Source organism: Oncorhynchus mykiss, chromosome 13, assembly GCF_013265735.2.
Source record: "Oncorhynchus mykiss isolate Arlee chromosome 13, USDA_OmykA_1.1, whole genome shotgun sequence".
Classification (NCBI taxonomy): Eukaryota; Metazoa; Chordata; class Actinopteri; order Salmoniformes; family Salmonidae; genus Oncorhynchus; species Oncorhynchus mykiss.
The window spans coordinates 43108472-43134966 of record NC_048577.1 but is presented as its reverse complement, the minus strand read 5'-3'; the positions used below and the strand labels follow the sequence as shown (position 1 = coordinate 43134966).

Below are 26495 nucleotides of genomic sequence, written 5' to 3'. Positions count from 1 at the left end.
GAAAGAGAGAGAGAGCGAGAGAGAGAGAGAGAGAGAGAAAGAGAGAGAGAGAGAGAGAGAGAGAGAAAGAGAGAGAGAGAAAGAGATAAACACCTTCTTTTACATTTCCCTTTCTCCCATCTCGCTCTGTCAATTCTCCAAAGCTTATTATACTGAACAAAAAAATATAAACACAACATGTAAAGTGTTGGTCCTATGTTCCATGAGCTGAAGTAAAAGATCCCTGAAATGTTTTTATTTTATTTTTGCCTGTATTTAACTAGGCAAGTCAGTTAAGAACAAATTCTTATTTTCAATGACGGCCTAGGAACAGTGGGTTAACTGCCTGTTCAGGGGCAGAACGACAGATTTGTACCTTGTCAGCTCGGGGGTTTGAACTTGCAACCTTCCAGTTACTAGTCCAACACTCTAACCACTAGGCTACCCTGTACAAAAAAGCTTATTTATCTCAAATTTTGGGGACAAATTTGTTTACATCCCTGTTAGTGAGCATTTCTCCTTTGCCGAGATAGTACATCCACCTGACAGGTGTCGCATATCTAGAAGAATTAGCAGGTTTGTCACACAACACAATGCCAGAGATGACTAAAGTTCTGAGGGAGCGTTTGAATGCTAATTTCTCTACCATAAGCCCGACTCCAACGCCGTTTTAGAGAATTTGATAGTACGCCCCACCGGCCTCACAACTGCAGACCAGGTGTAACCACGTCAGCCCAGGACCTCCACATCCAGCTTCTTCGCCTGCAGGATCATCTGAGACCAGACACCCGGACAGCTGAGGAAATTGAGGAGTATTTATGTCTAGAATAAAGCCCTTTTGTGAGGAAAAACTCATTCTGATTGGCTGTGCCTGGCTCCCCAGTGTGTGGGCCAGTCTCCCAAGTGGGTGGGCCTATGCCCTCCCAGGCCCACCAATGGCTGCGCCCCTGCCCAGTCATGTGAAATCCATAGATAAGAGCCTAATGATTTTATTTAAATTGACGGATTTCCTTATATGAACTGTAACTCAGTAAAATCATTAAAATTGCTGAATGTTGCGTTTATATTTTTGTTCAGTCTAGTTCCCCAAAGCCTTACACCACATTTTCTCAAGCTCTCTGCTTCAACCTTTGATTTTACCTTCATCACTCCATGTCTCTCTCTCTCTTTTCTCTTCCCAGCTACGGGGCCTCTCCTTGCTCCTTCACGCCTCCAGTCTGTGCTGCTGTCTCACTCTGTCTCTCTCTCTTTTCTCTTCCCAGCTACGGGGCCTCTCCTTGCTACGGGGCCTCTCCTTCACGCCTCCAGTCTGTGCTGCTGTCTCACTCTGTCTGCCACGTTTCCAGCAGCTAGCTTCTGTAGCGCCGTCCTCTCCACACACCTGCTGTCCTTCTTTCCCCCAAGATTCCCTCTCAGGAGGAGAGGCTGTTCTTTCCCCATCCCTCTCCTTCTCCCACTCTTATTCTACCATATTCTCAACCAATATTGTTTCAGCCCATTAAACAACAGACACACAAATCCGTTTGGAGACGGAGACTAGCATGGCCTTGGATGTGGCTCCATTTCTCTCTCCTGGGCCTTGTGTTGGCTTCCGGCCTGGGAAATCCATTTAGCCGCAGCGGCACAAGCCTGGGCTCCTGGCGCATGGATGGCACGTGCACTTAATGAATTACACCTTCAGTCTGCATGCATACCCTGTACACCTCATTATGAACAATAAAACACATAATGTTTACATGTTTAACACGGGCGGGTGGTGTATCATCAATATTTCTATGTGTGTAGGATATACTATGGGGTCAGTGACACGTATGTATGGCCGTGGCACAACGGGCAGGGTCAGCGGATGTCGTACCGTGGACTGGGAGATGTTTCGTATTGCGTCAGATAACAACATTGACGAATACGCTGATTCGGTGTGCGAGTTCATTAGAACTTGCGTTGAAGATGTCGTTCCCATAGCAACGATTAAAACATTCCCTAACCAGAAACCGTGGATTGATGGCAGCATTCGTGTGAAACTGAAAGCGCGAACCACTGCTTTTAATCAGGGCAAGGTGTCTGGTAACATGACCGAATACAAACAGTGCAGCTATTCCCTCCGCAAGGCTATCAAACAAGCTAAGCGCCAGTACAGAGACAAAGTAGAATCTCAATTCAACGGCTCAGACACAAGAGGCATGTGGCAGGGTCTACAGTCAATCACGGACTACAGGAAGAAATCCAGCCCAGTCACGGACCAGGATGTCTTGCTCCCAGGCAGACTAAATAACTTTTTTGCCCGCTTTGAGGACAATACAGTGCCACTGACACGGCCTGCAACGAAAACATGCGGTCTCTCCTTCACTGCAGCCGAGGTGAGTAAGACATTTAAACGTGTTAACCCTCGCAAGGCTGCAGGCCCAGACGGCATCCCCAGCCGCGCCCTCAGAGCATGCGCAGACCAACTGGCCGGTGTGTTTACGGACATATTCAATCAATCCCTATACCAGTCTGCTGTTCCCACATGCTTCAAGAGGGCCACCATTGTTCCTGTTCCCAAGAAAGCTAAGGTAACTGAGCTAAACGACTACCGCCCCGTAGCACTCACATCCGTCATCATGAAGTGCTTTGAGAGACTAGTCAAGGACCATATCACCTCCACCCTACCTGACACCCTAGACCCACTCCAATTTGCTTACCGCCCAAATAGGTCCACAGACGATGCAATCTCAACCACACTGCACACTGCCCTAACCCATCTGGACAAGAGGAATACCTATGTGAGAATGCTGTTCATCGACTACAGCTCGGCATTCAACACCATAGTACCCTCCAAGCTCGTCATCAAGCTCGAGACCCTGGGTCTCGACCCCGCCCTGTGCAACTGGGTACTGGACTTCCTGACGGGCCGCCCCCAGGTGGTGAGGGTAGGCAACAACATCTCCTCCCCGCTGATCCTCAACACTGGGGCCCCACAAGGGTGCGTTCTGAGCCCTCTCCTGTACTCCCTGTTCACCCACGACTGCGTGGCCACGCACGCCTCCAACTCAATCATCAAGTTTGCGGACGACACAACAGTGGTAGGCTTGATTACCAACAACGATGAGACGGCCTACAGGGAGGAGGTGAGGGCCCTCGGAGTGTGGTGTCAGGAAAATAACCTCACACTCAACGTCAACAAAACTAAGGAGATGATTGTGGACTTCAGGAAACAGCAGAGGGAACACCCCCCTATCCACATCGATGGAACAGTAGTGGAGAGGGTAGCAAGTTTTAAGTTCCTCGGCATACACATCACAGACAAACTGAATTGGTCCACTCACACAGACAGCATCGTGAAGAAGGCGCAGCAGCGCCTCTTCAACCTCAGGAGGCTGAAGAAATTCGGCTTGTCACCAAAAGCACTCACAAACTTCTACAGATGCACAATCGAGAGCATCCTGGCGGGCTGTATCACCGCCTGGTATGGCAACTGCACCGCCCTCAACCGTAAGGCTCTCCAGAGGGTAGTGAGGTCTGCACAACGCATCACCGGGGGCAAACTACCTGCCCTCCAGGACACCTACACCACCCGATGTCACAGGAAGGCCATAAAGATCATCAAGGACATCAACCACCCGAGCCACTGCCTGTTCACCCCGCTATCATCCAGAAGGCGAGGTCAGTACAGGTGCATCAAAGCTGGGACCGAGAGACTGAAAAACAGCTTCTATCTCAAGGCCATCAGACTGTTAAACAGCCACCACTAACACTGACACTGACTCAACTCCAGCCACTTTAATAATGGGAATTGATGGGAAATGACGTAAATATATCACTAGCCACTTTAAACAATGCTACCTTATATAAATGTTACTTACCCTACATTATTCATCTCATATGCATACGTATATACTGTACTCTATATCATCGACGGTATCCTTATGTAATACATGTATCACTAGCCACTTTATACTATACCAAACTTTGTTTACATACTCATCTCATTTGTACATACTGTACTCGATACCATCTACTGTATCTTGCCTATGCTGCTCTGTACCATCACTCATTCATATATCCTTATGTACATATTCTTTATCCCCTTACACTGTGTACAAGACAGTAGTTTTGGAATTGTTAGTTAGATTACTTGTTATTACTGCATTGTCGGAACTAGAAGCACAAGCATTTCGCTACACTCGCACTAACATCTGCTAACCATGTGTATGTGACAAATAAAATTTGATTTGATTTGATTTGACCTGTCGATAGAGATGTGTGGGGTAAATGTAATTTGACTGTCCAATGCTATCCTCCATAGTGTAATGGGGATATAGGGGGATGAATGGCTGGCTGGTGGCCCTAGTGGGTCATGTTTGCTGGTGGACCCTGTTGACGCAGGGTCAAATGTGGAAGGGTGAGCAGAGATAATGTTTTATCCACAATGGAAGCCGTTGTGCTGAACGCGCGTGACGTCAGTTGGAATGCCCAGCGGACGGCCTCATTCCGGGCAGCTTTTTTTTGGAGGCTGTTTAAAATTCTAGGAGTTTCTGGGAGCCCATTTTGTACAGCTGTGTTTGTTCAGGCTGAATAAAAGTTGATTATTCTGCAGAAAAAAATTGTCCAGTCCAGCAGCACGGTCCAAACGCGGATCACAGCCGGCTAAGATAAAGCAGGACCAGATTGCTTCATCCCATTAGACATGGTTAAAGTGAATAGAATGAAAAGGGGTGGGGGAGAAATATCATAGGGATGAGCCATAGAGGGATCTAGTGGAACTCTGTCATGCCGAGGTAACACTGTATGTCTGGTGACAGTACAGCTTCCTCTCTCTCTCTCTCTCTCTCTCTCTCTCTCTCTCTCTCTCTCTCTCTCTCTCTCTCTCTCTCTCTCTCTCTCTCTCTCTCTCTCTCTCTCTCTCTCTCTCTCTCTCTCTCTCTCTCTCTCTCTCTCTCTCTCTCTCTCTCTCTCTCTCTCTCTCTCTCTCTCTCTCTCTCTCTCTCTCTCTCTCTCTCTCTCTCTCTCTCTCTCTCTCTCTCTCTCTCTCTCTCTCTCTCTCTCTCTCTCTCCTCATGCCAGTCTACTTGAGTTATTCTTTTCTTTCTCTATGCACGTCTTCTCTCCCAGTCTTCCTGTTCCCTCCTATCGCACCACGCTGATCCTGTCTCCAACTTCCCCACTCTTTCCAGTTTTCTTCAAAGGAAACAACCCCTCTTGCTCTCTGTCAAACCTCTGCATCTGTTTTCCCATGAATGAACCAGCATTGATCTGATAGTGGTAACGACGTTGCACCAGAAAGACATCGCCGCATCACTTGTGAACAGATCATTGTTCAAGACAACAATGAAATACAGAGGATCAACACTAACAGATAAAAACATTGCTCATACTTTTTGTTTCTCTCAATCACCCTCTCTCACACACACAGTACACATAGAAACACACACACTGTACCTTGGCAGCCATGATCATGGAGGAGCCACCGCGGACCCCCAGGATGGGGATGTGTGTCTGTGCAGAGATGAAGTCCAGGATCTGGGCTATGGCCTCCTGATCCGTGTCGTCCCCGAACACCACGCCCTGTAGCCAGTGCTCTGTCATCAGGTCACAGATGCTCTTGATGATGCTCTTTGGGTCCGTCTCGTTCATGGTGAGCACTTCCACGTTGGGCGCCAGCGGCATGTGCAGGAAGTCGTCCTTCTCCCGGGCGCCCGCCAACGCCACCTCGCTAGAGTTGCCCACCAGCACCACAGCGATGCTGAGGCCCTGAACCAGCTTGGGCAGAACCTGGTGGTGGGGGGGCTGGGCCATGGGGATGTAGTGGGCCACGCCCCCGCCCTTGTCTCTGCGAGAGTGACAGGCGGGGGGCAGGTGGAACAGGCACATCAGGAGGCCCAGGAGGGACAGGGAGAGGGAGGAGAGGGCCGCACGGCGCCGGTGAGGACGTCTCACCTCCTGGGGGGGCAGGGGTGTGGGGGACGCTCGCCTTTCCTGAGGGTGGGAGGCGCTGTGGCAGCCGCAGACAGGCATAATCGAGAAGTGGGAATGTAATACCTGGGGGGTGGGGAGGGAGGGAGGGAGGGAGGGAGGGAGGGAGAGGGAGGGAGGGAGGGAGGGAGGGAGGGAGGGAGGGAGAGAGAGAGAGAGAGAGAGAGAGAGAGAGAGAGAGAGAGAGAGAGAGAGAGAGAGAGAGAGAGAGAGAGAGGTCAATGTGGCCCATACACATTGATTGACTTAAGTGGATTGACAAGAGCCTACAACATGAATCAGTGTATCACTAACCATGTTTCCATCTACAGGTTTTATGCGAGTAAAGTCATACCATATTAAAAAAATCACTACATCTGTGATGGGAACAGGAGATTTCGGTATATTTTTATAAATGCTGACAGATCTTTTTTTGTTCGACATGTTTTTATATTCATTGGAAAAATGTATTATGCGAGAAATGGTGGTGGAAACGCCTTTATGCGCAAATATTGATAGAATAACCATAGAATAACCTTGGAGAGATATGGTGTGTGGAAACCATGCACTTTATTAGGCTACAGATGAAATGAATTATGAACTTCACAGGGTGGTGAAAGTGCACGGTGATCTTGATGCTCCTTTCCTATAAATATTGAGGGTCTTATTCTGGTGACATGATGATTGATGCTTGACTGCCGTTTATCCATAATAAACTCATCATGTAGACTGGCCTCACTGTATCTGGGAGCTGTTGGCTAGACTGCTGTTTATCCATAGTAAACTCATCATGTAGACTGGCCTCACTGTATCTGGGAGCTGTTGGCTAGACTGCTGTTTATCCATAGTAAACTCATCATGTAGACTGGCCTCACTGTATCTGGGAGCTGTTGGCTAGACTGCTGTTTATCCATAGTAAACTCATCATGTAGACTGGCCTCACTGTATCTGGGAGCTGTTGGCTAGACTGCTGTTTATCCATAGTAAACTCATCATGTAGACTGGCCTCACTGTATCTGGGAGCTGTTGGCTAGACTGCTGTTTATCCATAGTAAACTCATCATGTAGACTGGCCTCACTGTATCTGGGAGCTGTTGGCTAGACTGCTGTTTATCCATAGTAAACTCATCATGTAGACTGGCCTCACTGTATCTGGGAGCTGTTGGCTAGACTGCTGTTTATCCATAGTAAACTCATCATGTAGACTGGCCTCACTGTATCTGGGAGCTGTTGGCTAGACTGCTGTTTATCCATAGTAAACTCATCATGTAGACTGGCCTCCCTGTATCTGGGAGCTGTTGGCTAGACTGCTGTTTATCCATAGTAAACTCATCATGTAGACTGGCCTCACTGTATCTGGGAGCTGTTGGCTAGACTGCTGTTTATCCATAGTAAACTCATCATGTAGACTGGCCTCACTGTATCTGGGAGCTGTTGGCTAGACTGCTGTTTATCCATAGTAAACTCATCATGTAGACTGGCCTCACTGTATCTGGGAGCTGTTGGCTAGACTGCTGTTTATCCATAGTAAACTCATCATGTAGACTGGCCTCACTGTATCTGGGAGCTGTTGGCTAGACTGCTGTTTATCCATAGTAAACTCATCATGTAGACTGGCCTCACTGTATCTGGGAGCTGTTGGCTAGACTGCTGTTTATCCATAGTAAACTCATCATGTAGTCTGGCCTCACTGTATCTGGGAGCTGTTGGCTAGACTGCTGTTTATCCATAGTAAACTCATCGTGTAGACTGGCCTCACTGTATCTGGGAGCTGTTGGCTAGACTGCTGTTTATCCATAGTAAACTCATCGTGTAGACTGGCCTCACTGTATCTGGGAGCTGTTGGCTAGACTGCTGTTTATCCATAGTAAACTCATCATGTAGACTGGCCTCACTGTATCTGGGAGCTGTTGGCTAGACTGCTGTTTATCCATAGTAAACTCATCATGTAGACTGGCCTCACTGTATCTGGGAGCTGTTGGCTAGACTGCTGTTTATCCATAGTAAACTCATCATGTAGACTGGCCTCACTGTATCTGGGAGCTGTTGGCTAGACTGCTGTTTATCCATAGTAAACTCATCATGTAGACTGGCCTCACTGTATCTGGGAGCTGTTGGCTAGACTGCTGTTTATCCATAGTAAACTCATCATGTAGACTGGCCTCACTGTATCTGGGAGCTGTTGGCTAGACTGCTGTTTATCCATAGTAAACTCATCATGTAGACTGGCCTCACTGTATCTGGGAGCTGTTGGCTAGACTGCTGTTTATCCATAGTAAACTCATCATGTAGACTGGCCTCACTGTATCTGGGAGCTGTTGGCTAGACTGCTGTTTATCCATAGTAAACTCATCATGTAGACTGGCCTCACTGTATCTGGGAGCTGTTGGCTAGACTGCTGTTTATCCATAGTAAACTCATCATGTAGACTGGCCTCACTGTATCTGGGAGCTGTTGGCTGGACTGCTGTTTATCCATAGTAAACTCATCATGTAGACTGGCCTCACTGTATCTGGGAGCTGTTGGCTAGACTGCTGTTTATCCATAGTAAACTCATCATGTAGACTGGCCTCACTGTATCTGGGAGCTGTTGGCTAGAGCGCATGTGCCAAGACCAGAGTAGGCACATTTTCTTCTTAATACAACAGTTTTTGTGACAAAAATATTAGTAGAGTTGAAAATGCATTAGAAACACATTGAACCTCAGGTTTTTATTCGGTAAATGAAAACTTAAGCGAAAAGTACATTTCACTGGAAACACCACTGGTTTCTTTATGCTGATTTGTTTTATATTCACATGAAAATCTGTGGCCTATTGGATGGAAACCTAGCTAGGACAGGTTGTATATGACATACAGTACATCAATAGTGCAGAAACACACACACACATGGATACAAGGTATATACACTCATACTGATTAATATTTCACGAGGGGTGTTTTCAAGCAGGATAATGGTCTTTATTATGGATGACATAAACTCTCCAAATGGATGGGTGGCTGAATCCCTGACAGGGAGGGAAGAGAGGAAAGAGAGAAGGCAAGAGGAGGAGGGAAGAGGGAAATGCAAAGGAGAGAGGGAGAGATGAGGGATGAGAAAGAAGGATGAGAAAGAAGCAGACAGAGAGAAATAGAGAGAGAGAGAGGTACATGATGATTGAGGAACTGGCTTGATGTGATGAGTGAACACTGGCTCCCTGATACACAGACAGAAAGATGGACAGATGCTGAGGGAGGGAGTGATGAATGCCCCAAGCGAATAACAAGTCTCAATACCCCCCCGCATCTTCACCCCTCCTCTCTTCTGTCCTATTTTATCCCAACACTCATTTACTCTCCATCCCTCCATCCACCTCTCTCCAACGCTTTACGTGAATGACCACATACTGTATCTCTCTTTTTTATAGACCTTCATTAACAGTGATGAAGAGGGGGGGCTTGAGGGACGGAAGAAGAGAGAGTGAATGACACAAAGTGAGAAGAATAAGTAGTTAAACATATCCTATTTGAAAAACTACACAGTGAGCTCCAAAAGTATTGAGTTTGAGTTTATTTTCTATTTTTACAGGGACAGTGCACATTAATCAACGTTTCAGTAAAAGTGACGGTTTTAGCCAGCCGGCTAATTTTCAACCGCAGTCCCTGGGCAGGTTATTAAAAACAATTACAATATAGACAATAGCAGCATAGAACAAGCAAGACATAGCAACATAGGACAAGCAAGACATAGCATACAGACAGAGCAACATAGGACAAGCAAGACATAGCATACAGACAGAGCAACATAGGACAAGCAAGACATAGCATACAGACAGAGCAACATAGGATAAGCAAGACGTAGCATACAGACAGAGCAACATAAAACAAAAAGCAGCAAGACAAAATTCATAAAAGCAACAAAGTGTTTCCACACCTCACAAGCTACAGACAACAGACAACATGGAAAGCGACAACACACAGCTAGGGACCATGTTCACAAATCTGATTGACCTTTAGCCATGTCTTCAAGCATTTTGTGAAAGTGTGATATGTGGTGCAGTTATGTGTGTCTGATGGCAGTGTATTCCAGACATGGGAAGCTCTCACAGAGAATGCAGATTTACTAAAGGTGGTTTTCCTTAGGGGAACTATACAGTCACCTCTCATGGCAGACCTTGTGGATCTGCTGCCATATGTCTGGGTTTTCTGTTTAACAAAAATATTGAGTGGAGGGGGAGCCAGGCCATTAAGGATCTTGAATACAAGACATGCGTCGGTGTATTGCACAAGATTTTCCCAACTCAAGAGCTCATGCTTTCTAAGGATGTGACAATGATGATGGCTATTGGGCTTCCTATCAAGCACTTTGAGAGCCTGTTTGTAGACAGACTGAATAGGTTTTAATGTTGTACAGCAGGCTTGGGCCCAACTAGTCAAGCAGTATGTTAAGTGGGGGAGTATCATAGATTTGAAGTACAGTTTTGCTACCTCTGACATTTTATTGTTGTTTTGGCTCTGTACTCCAGCACTTTGGATTTTAAATGATACAATTGTGATGAGGTTAAAGTGCAGACTGTCAGCTTTCATTTGAGGGTATTTTCATCTATATCGGGTGATTCGTTTCCAAATTACAGCACTTTTTGTATATAGTCCCCCCCCCCTTTTAGGGAGCAAAAGTATTGGGACAAATTCACTTACATGTGTATTAAAATAGTAAAAAGTTAAATACTTGGTTCCATATTCCTAGCACGCAATGATTACTAGCATGCAATGATTGTGACTCTTCTGGTTGTGTTTCAGACAATTTTTTGCCCAATAGAGATTAATTGTAAATAGTTTGTGTCATTTTGGAGTCACTTTCATTGTAAATAAGAATAGAATACGTTTCTAAACATTTCTACATAGATGTGAATGCTACCATGATTACGGATAATCCTAAATGAATCATGAATAATGGTGAGTGAGAAAGTTACAGATGCACAAATATCATACCCCAAGACATTCTAACCTATCACCATTACAATAACAAGGGAGTTTAACATTTATGGGGGGTGGGATATTTGTGGGTATGTGAGTGTGCATATCAGCGGCTCCTAAATATTGTGGAGGTGGTTGTAATAGCGTGTGAGTGTGTGCGTGTGTGTGTGCACCATGGAGTGTGTGTGCGTGCATGTGCGTGTTTGTGTGTGTGTATGTGTGTAAGCACCGTGGAGTGTGTGTGTGTGTGTGTGCACACTCACCGTGGAACAAAAGCAAAAGTTTAAAAGGCAGAGGGAGTAAAAATAAAAATCCTGAACAAACAAACCCTATAGGAACGAGACAGTGAGCAGGATAGAGGGAAAGAGAGAGGAGAGATTGAGAGGCTGGGGGATGGAAGGGGGAGGTGTGTAGAGATGACAAAAATACTTCTTTAGGATAACTAATTGCTGGAGGTTCGTCAGCACTAATTACAGGTCCCTGTGTTAATTGCCAATTGTACACTCCTCTAAAGAGAGAGGGAGAGGGAGCAGGGGAGGGAGGAAGGGAGGGACAGAGAAGAGCAACAGAGGAAGAGAGAGAATAGGAATACAGACAATCTGCTAAAAGTAAGGCATATGAGGAGGTGGAGGGACACCAAGAGACAGAGAAAGAGATTCGTGGAGAGAGAATGGAGGAGGTGTGAGAAAGAGTAAGAGAGGGAGGATAGGCAGCTGGAGTGGGCCTTGATGGAAAGCAATGAGAGGGAAGAGGAGACTGAGAGAAAGAATGAGGGGAATGGCAGCAGATAGACTGAGAAAAGAAAGAGGGATGGGAGAGAGAGGGGGAGGAAAAGGAAGAAAGAGAGAGGGGGTGATGCTTCCTTTGAATCTGTACTTCTCTAGCAGCACTCAGTTTCCATGGCAACAATTAGCATAGGCCTCTCCACACACTGTTGATGGACACAGAGATATATACGCACACACACACACGCACACGCACACACACACACACACACACACACACACACACACACAGCCCATTCCCACACATTGATGTGCCCTGGCATATCGCAAACTCTGATAAGCAATCAATGCACCCTTGCAATGGGTCCATTTTACACACCGATTGTTTTCACGGGCAAATTGACATAGACACATTTTACACACCAACATAGGCACATATTACACATTTACTGTATACACAATGTCCATTCAGATGATGAACCCATGAAGTTCTAGAATTCCCAGAACGGCACTTAAAGCACACAAAGGTTGATCACATAACAGAAGAAGTCTAAGAGAAGACCGCACAGCAAGCCCTGAAGACATGTCTCACGCACCATTTGGTTTATTTAACGCACCAAAGCACACTGCGATATCTATTACACACCGATGGACCCCTAGATAGGCTCCCACACTGATACCAGCCTAGGGGCTAAACTCTGCAGCGCCGGGCCATGTGACTAGAACCCCACCCGACACTGAATCCAAACGACCGACTAATTAGGAATGTCTGCCGACTGCTACTGGTGGTTACCTCCCTGAATAACCCCAGGTAATAAGTGGGACTAAATGGACTATAAAAAGTGTAATTGTCATTAATGAAAGCTTGGGCTAACATGGCTCAACTGATGTAGAGACACTGTTAGGATATGAGGCATGACGTGGATATTATGGCTCTGTAATTGGACGCCTTCGTCAGCCATAAATCACACAACTACAACTAGCACAGGCCCGGGGTGGTGGTGGCGAGCCTTGTCAAAATAACCCAGATATTAGACGGGCACTCACGTTTACGCACTGACATAGAGTACCAGTCAAAAGTTTGGACACACCTACTCTATTCAAGGGTTATTCTTTATTTTTTACTATTTTCTACATTGTACAATAATAGTGAAGACATCAAAACTATGAAATAACACACATGGAATCATGTAGCAACCAAAAAAGTGTTAAAAAAAATCCAAATCTATTTTAGATTTTAGATTCTTCAAAGTAGCCAACCTTTGCCTTGATGACAGCTTTGCACGCTCTTGGCATTCTCTCAACGAGCTTCATGAGAAATGCTTTTCCAACAGTCTTGAAGGAGTTCCCACATATGCTGAGCACTTGTTGGCTGCCTTTCCGTCACTCTGCAGTCCAACTCATCCCAAACCATCTCAATTGGGTTGATTTCGGGTGATTGTGGAGGCCAGGTCATCTGATGCAGCACTCCATCACTCTCCTTCTTGGTCAAATAGCATTTACACAGCCTGGAGGTGTGTTTTGGGTCATTGTCCTGTTGAAAAACAAATGATAGTCCCACTAAGCCCAAACCAGATGGAATGGTGTATCGCTGTAGAATGCTGTGGTAGCCATGCTGGTTAAGTGTGCCTTTAATTCTAAATAAATCACAGACAGTGTCGCCTGCAAAACACCATCACACCATCCCACCTCCTCCTCCACGCTTCACGTTGGAAACCACACATGTGGAGATCATAATTTCACCTAATCTGCGTCTCACAAAGACACGGTGGTTGGGAACCCAAAATCTCAAATTTGGACTCATCTGACCAAAGGACAGATTTCCACCGGTCTAATATCCATCACTTGTGTTTCTTGGCCCAAGCAAGTCTCTTCTTGTTATTGGTGTCCTTTAGTAGTGGTTTCTTTGCAGCAATACGACCACGAAGGCCTGATTCATGCAGTCTCCTCTGAGCAGTTCATATTGAGATGTGTCTGTTATTTGGGCTCTGGGTCTTCCTTTCCTGTGGCGGTCCTCATGAGAGCCAGTTTCATCATAGCGCTTGATGGTTTTGCGACTGCAATTGTATAAACTTTCGAAGTTCTTAAAATGTTCCGTATAGATTGGATGGATGGTGACCAGGGTTCTTCAGTATAGTGTGTGATAGCTGCTGTTTACTGTACCAGAGCAATAACAGCAGCTATCACACACTATACTGAAGAACTAGTTAGTAATGATGGACTGATGTTTCTCTTTGCATATTTGAACAGTTCTTGCCATAATATGGACTTGGTCTTTTACCAAATAGGGCTGTCTTCTGTATAACACCCCTACCTTGTCACAACACAACTGATTGGCTCAAATGCATTAAGAAGGGAAGAAATTCCACAAATTGATTGGTTGACTGGTTGAGAGAATGCCAAGAGAGTGCAAAGCTGTCATCAAGGAAAATGTTGGCACCTTTGAAGATTCTCAAATATAAAATATATTTTGATTTGTTTTACACTTTTTTAGGTTAGATACAGTATGTGTTATTTCATAGTTTGATGTCTTTACTATTATTCTACAATGTAGAAAATAGTTTTAAAAATGAAGAAAAACCTTTGAATGAGTAGGTGTGTCCAAACCTTTGACTGGTACTGTAATGGAGTGCCATCACACTGGCAAAAGACAGCCAGCCGTACATACAAAATAACAGTAGCACGGTGCGCTCTCTCTTTCTATCTCTCTCTCTCTCTCTCTCTCTCTCTCTCTCACACACACACGCACGCACGCACGCACTCACGCACTCATGCACTCACAAACACACACACACACACACACACACACACGGCCATGCTGTTGTGTTTCCTGGAAATTCATAATACAGAGAAGCTATCAAAAGCTGTCATTTATAATTAATGCGCATTTGCTTTCTACAGTCACAACACAAGTGATGTTGGGCAAAGTATACAATACAGGGGAATATTGACTCCCAGTATTAAGGTGAGGTTTGTCTGTGACAGCAGCATGTACTATCAGGCCCCCGAGGGGATGAGCTGGCCCCTAGAACACAGGGCCAAACCACTGAGAGGAGTGAACTATGTTGGCTCTAGTGGAAAAGTACACGGATGGCCTTTAGCTGGCTGCTGGGGAGGAGGAGAGGGTCTATTTGAACCTGAGGTCTGGACGTGATGTTCTGCAGCAGCCACTCACATCCCCCTCATTACCATACACAGCCAGGCATACATTCACATGTTTACCGAGAGTCATGGAGTGTATAATGGTGTCTATTTCAAGAGAGAGGATGTTGAGTGCCAATCAATCTCTCTTCTCATTATGTGTCAGGCCTGACAGTCGGAATATTTGCATGAATACGGAGAACAAATACAATATGTCATTTTTTATTTCTTGCTTTGGTATTTAGGAGAGTGCGGAGGACAACAACACGTCTGTTTATGACCCGTGTATTCATACACTATCTTTGCCCAGAACTTGTACTGCAGTACTGAGAAATTGTGTCAAACACCCAAACATTTTCTACTAAAGAAGCCATGAAGTTTGTATCTTAATCTGTTTTCAGATGGAGAAGGATTCCATTGTTATAATATGTAATAACAAAACCCAATATCCGTGGCTTGTCTGAATATCAAGTGTCTTGGAGGAGAAAAGTACTGAACAATGCCTGAAGTTGTGTAATGTGTTTTGACACAACCATGAAGGTAAGCAGTTGGTCCTGTAATAACTCTTAGATTTCTATTAACACCCACTCTTCTGATTGGAGGAGAAAAGTTCAACTCCTCCCTGACTTGTGGGCTCACTGCCCCCATATGCTTATCAGTGTGCATGAACAATTCCACTTCAGCTGGCCTATTTCCATTTTAAACATCCTTTACAGGTGTGTATGATTTCAAAGTGTTGCCTTTTGGAATAGTGAGAAAACCCGAGTGACCCCCGTGCCAATAACGGCCCGGTAATCACTTTAAATGTGTTTTATTGACAGCTTTTCACAGACCAGAGCCGCAATAATCTGTCCTCCTCCATCCATCTCATTCCAAGCTGTTATTTTTGGAACCAGGATCCTGCCTTTGGATTAGTAGGTGTGCAGGATATTTCCTTTGTGTGCATGTGTGTGTGTGTGTGTGTGCGTGTGTGTGCGTGCGTGTGTGTGCGTGTGTGTGCGTGTGTGTGTGCGTGTGTGTGTGTGTGTGTGTGTGTGTGTGTGTGTGTGTGTGTGTGAAAGAGAGACAACAGTTTGAAAATATTGTATTTGTCCTCCTTGCATGCAGGGATATAAATGGTCTGAATTGAATTTGGTGCTGCAGCAGTTGCTTAAAAGAAGATATGGGGATATAGATACGCGCTCAAAATCTGCCTCCCATGAGTGAAAACCAACAGCTCTTGTGTACAGTCAAATTAATCCAAATGGTACCCTGAAATTTGCTTAGGCAAGAGCACAACCTGATCCAGTTCAGTACTGTGGTGTCCATGTCTGTCTGCATTTACACCCCTGTAAAGCCAGAGGACGAAGGGACAAAGGGACAAAACATCCCAGACCTAGTGCTACCAAGACTTACGGTACAACAAACTAACAATTGAGGATGACAACTCTATTCTCTTCCCAATGGCTACTATGGCTTCGAAAAAGTTAACTTATTGAGTGCATAGATAAAGTGTCGTAACTAGTTCACTTATTGAGTGCATAGATACAGTGTCCTAACTAGTTCACTTTTTGAGTGCATAGATACAGTGTCCTAACTAGTTCACTTATTGAGTGCATAGATACAGTGTCCTAAATAGTTCACTTATTGAGTGCATAGATACAGTGTCCTAACTAGTTCACTTATTGAGTGCATAGATAGTGTCCTAAATAGTTCACTTATTGAGTGCATAGATACAGTGTCCTAACTAGTTCACTTATTGACTGCATAGATAAAGTGTCCTAACTAGTTCACTTATTGACTGCATAGATACAGTGCCCTAACTAGTTCACTCATTGAGTGCATAGATACAGTGTCCTAACTGACTTTCAAGAGGCTTGGACTGTAATATTGCTTTGGTTACAGATTGGATGGATGGTGACCAGGGTTCTTCAGTATAGTGTGTGATAGCTGCTGTTTACTGTACCAGAGCAATAACAGCAGCTATCACACACTATACTGAAGAACTAGTTAGGACACTGACCTGTATCAAATTCCTCACGTTTCTATCTCAGATAATGGTGAAATAGTAATACATTACTTTGTTCTCTACTCAGGTGAATGACTGATGGATTTCATTTTCAAGTATTCATTTAACGTTCTAATGAATGGATTTTGATTCATTGTAAGCATTAATTCATGGGACATGGTATTTGGAGAACCCGGTACACTTTGCAAAGGTGTGAGAGAGGTTACATTATTAAAGGGTGTAATTCAGCGCTGGAGCATCTGTTTTGGCAGCATGTTTAAACCCTCGTGGGAGTCGCTGGAGACTCGGATTCCAGTACAGTATCTCTTTTCCGCCGTTGTTTTTATGCATGATCATCTCTATTTCTTGCAGGCGTACGGCTGTCATGCCTGTCTCCAGCCGTCTTCCAGGGCCGCGTGCGTCACCGCTCCCAGCCAATGATGAGACTCCCCACGAGGATAATGACATCTAGGAGCTCTTCCCAATAGATGTCCCGTGTTTAATCCCACCCAGCACTCAGCCACGAGGCACGCCGCAGAGTAAGCCTCAGCTCCGTCAACAGCACCACCCCATCCAGTGCTGTCATTCCAACATGGTACCTGTGTGACAACTATCATACTATTTCAATCAAACACACTTTGTTCGGAGTGTTCGTTGTACGTTTCTAAGAGACCTGGGCAGAACCTCCTATTTTCTACTGCTTGTGCTCCTGTTGCTCCTACAGAATATTAGCTCAAAAGTATCGTGGAGCTCCTGCACCTAAATATAAACAGTAACTGTAACCAAAATGAGGACCGGCACCTATTTCAGTCCAAATCAAACAATAATAAGAAGCAAAACACAAAGTAGAATATCTTTGACAATGTACTTTATGTACTCCTTATCAAGATATCACCTAGAAAAATAAAATATATTGAATAATGGTGAGTAATTGCAGTGTATTGCCACACAGTATATAGGCTGATGATTCATAGCTAGTTGTACAGAACAAAAACTTTTCATATAATTTAGTTACATACCAAATGGAACAGCTTACCTATAGTATATTCATATATGCAAATAAACGCAAATTGACGGTACAAACTTAGAGGCCTGTGAGCATTAATTCATAAAGCTGACGTGAGTCCCACCAGGTCAAACCCGCCTGAGTTTTCTGTGGCAGTAGTTACGAGTGCCAGAGGGCTTCATTTGCATCACCACAGTCAGTGAAGTGAGTCCGCCAACACCTTCAATTATGAAACAATTAGCATTCATAAGTTTGCTTGTGAAAAGCTGTAAGATTGAATTGCAGTTAGTCATCCTCTGACTGAAGCGCTTCCTATTCGCTATGCTCCACGGGGCTAATTTTCATCTGCTGGCTCATCCCTGCTCTCTCTGGGACGGTGTCAGTTGTACACACAGACACCAAAAGGTCATAAATTAGCAATAAGGGCCATTGAAGTAGGCAAGTTGTTACGCTTCAACCTGGTGATACTTTCAAGAGGAGCGTTCAAAAAACACAGTTTTGCATATAAATATATTCATAGGTGGTATTTATTTCATCTCTGCCCATCAAAAGGGAAAGGTGGAGAATAAGTTCCCCGGCTCACCTCTTTTTATGAATGGCCCTAAATATATGGAGCAATTGTTTGTGTTTGAAAAGCAAATGTTTCACATTAGTCATGTGTTGAAAATGGCCAGCGGACAAGAGTACCTGATCATCAGCATCATAATAATCATGCTGTGTGTGAAAGTGTTTTGGTATCATCAACTGACACAACTTCAAACATCATCAAAGTGTCACGATGTGAAACCTGTGCGTCTACGTCACTCTGGCCTAGCAGCAGCGCTAAAGCCCTTGTAGCTGTTTGTGTAATATAATGGTGTTGACCCTAACGGCTGTGGGCCTCACTATTGAGTTATTATTTTTATGCAAGCACTAAGCTCCACAGACTCTTTCATAACACTGTCAGCACAGCGCGCCCAACTCTCAGAAGAAATGTAGGAGAGAAGTGATGTTTTATTCACTCGTGGCAGAGTACAATTCATAATACTGCTCGACTGATTCACAGTTTTAATTAAAAACTAGCCTTAGCGCCGGTGGTAACATCCTGATTTATTAAGACCCAACCTCATCCACCCAAGACTGAGTCCACAGTGGGTGAGGGGAAGGTGGTGGGCAAAATGCCTAGGAGGGGGGAAAGTGCTTTGTTTCACACAGCAAGGTGGTACAGTAGGCAGGCAGTGTGTGTGGTACCATTTCATTACAGAGTTGCTTTGGCAAGTTTGTTTTAAAAAAGAATAGTAAGGGGAAAAAAATCATATGCAGTATATATATATATATATATATATATATATATATATAAAACAGACACTATTGGAGAACGGCCAGTACAGCAAATTTCACATGAATTGCTGGAATTTGCTTTAGTCTGACAGTAATGTTAGGTTTATGTCACCCTCTCATTTAAATCACAGCTACAACGGAATCCCTTGATGCAGAGAGATTTTAATTAAAAACGGTGAGAGAGAGCGAGTGTGCTGGCAAGAGAGGGAGGCAGATTGAATGAAAGAGAGAAAGTTATAAAGATAGAGAGGCAAGACCAAAGTTAGATCAGAGCTGTGATACACATAAGGGACAGAAGAAAATAAGAGAGGGAACAGTGTGAAAAAGAGAATGGTGGCAGAACAGAGGAGAAAGACTAAGAATGCGTATTCAGGGGTCAAATGAAACTAGGAAAAGTTTAAAGTACATTTAAACTTCCCTTATTCCTTACTTTCCTCTCTATATAGCTCACTGCACATTTTGGGGATTTTCCCCCCCATTCTGCTCACAGTACATGTCAGATGTTTTACCGTGTGTGTGAATGTGTGTGTAACTGCACCTTTTCTCTATTTTCATTCCCCCTTGTCTTCTTCACATCTCCCTTCCTTAGTCACTCTCACTGAGTGATTCTTTAAAGTTTGGCACACACTGGTGATGCAGATCACAGCCAAACACACAGTCATAAACAAGCACACACAGACACACACACCCACACGCACCAACACTTTGACTGATGCATACGTATACAATGCAATAATCAATTTATGTACACTATACAATGCCCTTACCTTAGGTAATGAACATGTAGAAACACACTCACACACTACCCCAGCCAGTCATCTTTTACCTCGGACAAATGGACACAAACACGGTATCTACTGTAGATCAGGGCTTAGTAGCTCGTGCCCTAAGGAGCCATGGGGGATTCTATTCCTCGTATCCCCGACTTCATAAGAAACATCAATTCTCCTCCTCAACGAAGCCCAATCAATGGCAGCAACATGAAAGGTGGCTGATCGTCCCGCCCGCCCAGGGGCTGGTCCTCTAGCACGCAGCCGGGCTCTTCAGACTCCTGACTCAGCTTTGGGAGGGCTGGGGGAGCTGGAGCCAACCACCACCAGGAACTAGCCCTCTTCTCTTCTTCTTAGTAAACCCATGGTAAACCTTAATTGGACATCCTACATGTAAATGTGAATGGAAGCAGGGTGTCAAGACTTTGAAACGTTTCTTACTTTATGTCTTATGCATGTTTTTGTATGGCCATGTTTTTGTATGGCCATGTTTTTGTCCATTAACCTTTAAGAACTTTTAGAGGGTATATGGTGCCAACTCTTATGTAAATCATCATTAGGCTTCAGCCATATTTCGTTCACCTGTGTAAAGCTTTAAGATCTTTTGAAAATGTTCTACTGGCTTTATGCGTTTGTTTCTCGAGAGCCACTGATCACATCCATCCACAACTCTCCCTCATATCTTCACATTGGTCTTGACTTATCTTTATCACGGTCGACACCATGCAATATACCACGTATTTCTTGTCCTGGAGGTTTGAGCCAGAAGAGGCCATCTATCCCACACTCACAGTGTGTGTCCATTGATCTTAAATGACTGGATGGGTAGAAGGATGATTAGACTAGCGCTATGGTGGTAGCTATGTAAGTCCACCTTCTCTCGACTCCTTGAGTCACAAAACACACACTCTCTCTCACACACTTAATGAGTGTGCCATCAGGGTCTGGTGGTGGGAACGTATCAGGGTCTGGGGGTGAGAACTGTCATGACATTGGCCTGGGGGATAGGTTTATGACAGTCATAAATACCTCTTACCCCCTTTTTCCTTTCTCTACCCTACTGATGTTACATTTGCAAAACCCTTGGTTAACATAGAGATTCTGGGAACATCAAAAGGTGGGGGGAAATGAACTATATTCTGGTAATCCGAACAATTGAACATATGCGGTGGTACTTAATGAATATGATGTCAGTTCGGTTGTCATCTGAGACATTCTCATCAATGATATGATGACATAAACTCTACAGAGTAAAGTCTACACATCAGAGTTATCGGATTCACATGGAATTGTTGTTCAATTTAAATGTTTAAATATGAAAATATTTGTGATGGGATGAAATGTGATTTTAGCTTCTAAAATGTGAGATTTGGGTTTTCATAAGATAGGGCTGCTCAATCAGTGGCCTGCCCCTGTGAAGGGACATGGGCTATAAAACTTTTCAAACATGCCCTCCTCTCCCTTCCTATATAAGCCCTTGACGACATTATAACCTCCTGTTCCGAGGATGTGAGGACGACGGTTCGATGTCAGAATGGTTCAGATAATAACTACAGAACGAAGCCAACATCAGCGTGAGCTTTGGTTCCGAATGGTATGAACTTTGAACTCTTATTCACTACAGAAGTGATACCTCTTAGCCGTTGAGTTAGCAACAGCAGATGCAATGAGGGTTAGGAAGGAACAGACAGAGTATCCCGTCTATCACCCAACAACGTTACTACAATGTATCCAATTGACAACCAGAGACATTCTTCAAAGGACTCGGTTTGGCAACACGGCCTTCCATCTACCACCAATCTACTGAAGCGCAGCTCAGAGTAAATATTTATTGCATTTTCCTTTTCCAAATGGGCGGTAATTTAGAATGCATCTGATACTGTATTTACGCTAGCACAGCTTCTCCCTGTGTCCCTCAGTCTTCCCGCTCTTTCACTCAAACCCAGCCCTTTTCCTCTGTGTAACAAGCTGTCATATCTGTTCCGCCCGCTAGGGACGTTTTCCTTTATGACGTAATTTGTAATCAAGTTATGATTTAATTATGTGTATGTGTAATTCTGTGTGATTAGTTAGGTATTTAGTAAATAAATAATTAAACCCAATTTTGTATTGCTGATTCAAATTGTTAGCCAGGGTTCGTGCAGATAACCAAGAATTTACAACTTTCAGATGAGACTAAATTAAGATGACGATTGATATTGACAGCTATTGATGTAAAATATTACTAGGTCTTTAAGAGTTTTTTTATTTTTTTTTTATTCGGAAGATAACAGCTCTATAAATATTATTTCATGGTGCCCGACTCTCTAGTTAATTACATTTACATGATTAGCTCAATCAGGTAATATTAATTACAGAAAAATTATTTTATAGAATAGCATGTCATATCACTTAATCCGGCATAGCCAAAGACACGACAGAACGTATCAAGGTCTGGCGGTGTGAACGTATCAGGGTCTGGCGGTGTGAACGTATCAGGGTCTGGCGTTGTGAACGTATCAGGGTCTGGCGGTGTGAACGTATTAGGTTCTGGCGTTGTGAACGTATCAGGGTCTGGCGGTGTGAACATATCAGGGTCTGCCGGTGTGAACGTATCATGGTCTGGCGGTGTGAAGGGTATCAGGGTCTGCCGATGTGAACGTATCAGGGTCTGGCGGTGTGAACGTATCAGGGTCTGGCGTTGTGAACGTATCAGGGTCTGCCGGTGTGAAAGTATCAGGGTCTGCCGGTGTGAACGTATCATGGTCTGCCGGTGTGAACGTATCAGGGTCTGGCATTGTGAACGTATCATGGTCTGGCGGTGTGAACGTATCAGGGTCTGGCGGTGTGAACGTATCAGGGTCTGGCGGTGTGAACGTATCAGGGTCTGCCGGTGTGAACGTATCAGGGTCTGCCGGTGTGAACGTATCAGGGTCTGCCGGTGTGAACGTATCAGGGTCTGGCATTGTGAACGTATCAGGGTCTGACGGTGTGAACGTATCAGGGTCTGCCGGTGTGAACGTATCAGGGTCTGGCATTGTGAACGTATCATGGTCTGGCGGTGTGAACGTATCAGTGTCTGGCGGTGTGAACGTGTCAGGGTCTGCCGGTGTGAACGTATCAGGGTCTGCCGGTGTGAACGTATCAGGGTCTGCCGGTGTGAACGTATCAGGGTCTGCCGGTGTGAACGTATCAGGGTCTGGCATTGTGAACGTATCAGGGTCTGACGGTGTGAACGTATCAGGGTCTGGCGGTGTGAACGTATCAGGGTCTGGCATTGTGAACGCATCAGGGTCTGCCGGTGTGAAAGTGGCCTAATTGTCTCAGCATTCTAGGTGGTGAATATTTGTGACTGTGGCTTCATTTAGCACCCCACCGTCTTCCTATAGGGGCTTTATTTACAGTCTGTTCTCCACCCCCTCCGCCCTCATACCTCCCCCACAGCACCTCCTCCGAGCTCTCCTCTCAGCCACCAACTTTAATTCACCCCTCCTCCCCCATTCCTCTCTGGTCATGGTTAATTAATTGCCAAGCTGTTCACTGCCGATGCCAACTGTAACATAGACAAACACTGATATGTTGATACCCACATACATTCACGCTCGCCGACTACCCTGACAGAAAACTCCCTTGGTCCAGTATTGAAAGATGTTATAGGACAATAATGGAGATGTTATACAGTACCTTCAGAATTCACACCCCTACAAATTCTAACATTAGTCAAATAAAAAAAATAAAAAAATACAAAGACTAATAAAACACTAATATATCTTGACGAGAAACAGTTGAAGTCAGAAATGTACATACACCTTAGCCAAATACATTTAAACTCAGTTTTTCACAATTCCTGACATTTAATCCCAGTAAACATTCCTCGTCTTAGGTCAGTTAGGATCACCACTTTATTTTAAGAATGTGAAATGTCAGAATAATAGCAGAGAGAATGATTTATTTCAGCTTTAATGTCTTTCATCACATTCCCAGTGGGTCAGAAGTTTACATACACTCAATTAGTATTTGGTAGCATTGCCATTAAATTGTTTAACTTGGGTCAAACGTTTCAGATAGCCTCCCACAAGCTTCCCACAATAAGTTGGGTGAATTTTGGCCCATTCCTCCTGACAGAGCTGGTGTAACTGAGTCAGGTCTGTAGCTTTTTCAGTTCTGCCCACACATTTTCTATAGGATTGAGATCAGGGCTTTGTGATGGCCACTCCAATACCTTGACTTTGTTGTTGTCCTTAAGCCATTTTGCCACAACTTTGGAAGTATGCTTGGGGTCATTGTCCATTTGGAAGACCCATTTGCAACCAAGCTTTAACTTCCTGACTGATGTCTTGCCATGTTGCTTCAATATATCCTCATCATTTTCTTTCCTCATGATGCCATCTATTTTGTGAAGTGCACCAGTCCCTCCTGCAGCAAAGCACCCCCACAACATGATGCTGCCACCCCCATGCTTCACGGTTAGGATGGTGTTCTTCGGCTTGCAAGCCTCCCCCTCTTTCCTCCATTATGGCCAAACAGTTCTATTTTTGTTTCATCAAACCAGAGGACATTTCTCCAAAAAGTACAATCTTTGTTCCCATGTGCAGTTGCAAACTGGAGCAGTGGCTTCTTCCTTGCTGAGCGGTCTTTCAGGTCATGGCGATATAGGACTCGTTTTACTGTGGATATAGATACTTTTGTACCTGTTTCCTCCAGCATCTTCACAAGGTCCTTTGCTGTTGTTCTGGGATTGATTCGCACTTTGCGCACCAAAGTACGTTCATTTCTAGGAGACAGAATGTGTCTCCTTCCTGAGCGGTATGACAGCTGTGTGTTCCCATGGTGTTTATACTTGTGTACTATTGTTTGTACAGATGAATGTGGTACCTTCAGGCGTTTGGAAATGGCTCCCAAGGATGAACCAGACTTGCGGAGGTCTACAATTATTTTTCTGAGGTCTTGGCTGATTCATTTTTATTTTCCCATGATGTCAAGCAAAGAAGCACTGAGTTTGAAGGTAGGCCTTGAAATACATCCACAGGTACACCTCCAATTGACTCAAATTATATCAATTTGCCTATGAGAAGCTTCTAAAGCCATGACATAATTTTCTGGAATTTTCCAAGCTGTTTAAAGGCAGTCAACTTAGTGGATGTAAACTTCTGACCCACTGGAATTGTGGTACAGTGAATTGTATGTGAAATAATCTGTCTGTAAACAATTGTTGAGAAAATTTCTTGTCTCATGCACAAAGTAGATGTCCTAACCTACTTGCCAAAACAATAGTTTGTTAACAAGAAATTTGTGGAGTGGTTGAAAAATACGTTTTAATGACTCCAACCTAAGTGTATGTAAACTTCCGACTTCAACTGTAAGTATTCAACCACCTGCGTTAATACGTGTTAGAATCACATTTGGCAGTGATTACAGCTGTGAGTCTTTCTGGGTAAGTTCTTAAGAGCTTTCCACACCTGAATTGTGCAACATTTATCATTATTCTTTTCAAAGTTCTCCATGCTCTGTCAAATTGGTTGTGGCGAAATCTGCACAGAGCCTTCACCGTGCACTGCCACTTTAAGAGCGCATGAGCAGTAAGGAAGAAGAATATAAAGAGAGCTCGTTCAGCTCTTTGGGGAGGGGCTCTTTGGTGGCGCGACAGTTTGATTGTGTGTGCTGTGCTGCAGAAGTTTTGTTTGTTTTCAGCGTGTGTAGTTTATAGATTATTTAACTCAATCATCGGTGTAATCGCTCTAGGTCGTGGTTGTTTTTGTTTGGGACCACGCCCGTTATGGATCGCATGGATTAGTAGCAACATTGTTGCGAAGCGTTAACATACAAACCATCGGACAGTCAGACAGTACACCTGCACGCCTGAAGACCACAGCTAAGACCTCTCTTGTTCTCTTTCTCTTTTTCTCTTCCCTCTATCGTTCCAGTGCTTTACCCTGAAACAGACTCTCTATTTTTCCAATGCACTTCCCATTGAAGTGCATTAGAGCTGGACTATTATTGCCCTGCCTGAAGTATTTGGACATTTTAGTTAAAAGGGAGGTTGCTTGCCAATTGTGTATTGTTATGTGAACTGTATTGAGATGTACTAATGACATGTGGCCGAGAAGACTGGACATTTTTAAGGCCTTTGTTGTGTCGATGAACACCCCCCACATTCATACCCTCTGCACTCATCTACTAGAAAATAATACAGATTATTGCAAATCCTATGTTGATGACTGGGTTCGTTCTTGTATGAAGTTGCTGTTGAATTGCTCTGCCATTATTAGTATTAGTATTATTGTATGAGGTATTCTTGTTTGGGTTACCCCTGTGCTGTGATGTGGGTTTTATATGGTGTGTATTCTCTTTTCTCTCCACTGGCTATCTGGTAAACAGGCTACACTCTAGGCAGTCTCTTCTGCTGATGTGTGTGGGTCTGGTAGTGGTTCTCTCTATTCTACTCTTTTCCTTTCGGCATGGTTAATACCTGCCTGGCGCCCGAACAAAAGCTTTCTTTACCCCTCTCTAATAAATACCGCTACAGAATTGGCGCCCAAACAGGGACTTGAAGAGAAACACCCATGACACCATCCACACAAGGTTGAATCATGTCTTTTGTTGGAACCCCATACTGTGTCAATGTGGACACACCTGATGGTAATCATGTTCGGGATTCTTTCATTGTGGAAGGACTTGATGAACTAATGGAGTGCGATAGCA

At 44.3% G+C, this 26495-nt stretch overlaps 1 protein-coding gene across 3 annotated transcripts in view; it reads right to left on the bottom strand.

Annotated features, from left to right (window-relative positions):
- LOC110485181 (glutamate receptor ionotropic, NMDA 2B) overlaps positions 1-26495 on the bottom strand; it is a 139610-nt gene that overhangs the window by 84434 nt on the left and 28681 nt on the right. For all 3 annotated transcript variants that reach the window (XM_036941137.1, XM_036941139.1, XM_036941138.1), the window contains exon 3: positions 5398-5997. In XM_036941137.1, coding sequence (XP_036797032.1) covers positions 5398-5997 — 600 coding nt within the window. The remainder of the gene's footprint in view (positions 1-5397; positions 5998-26495) is intronic.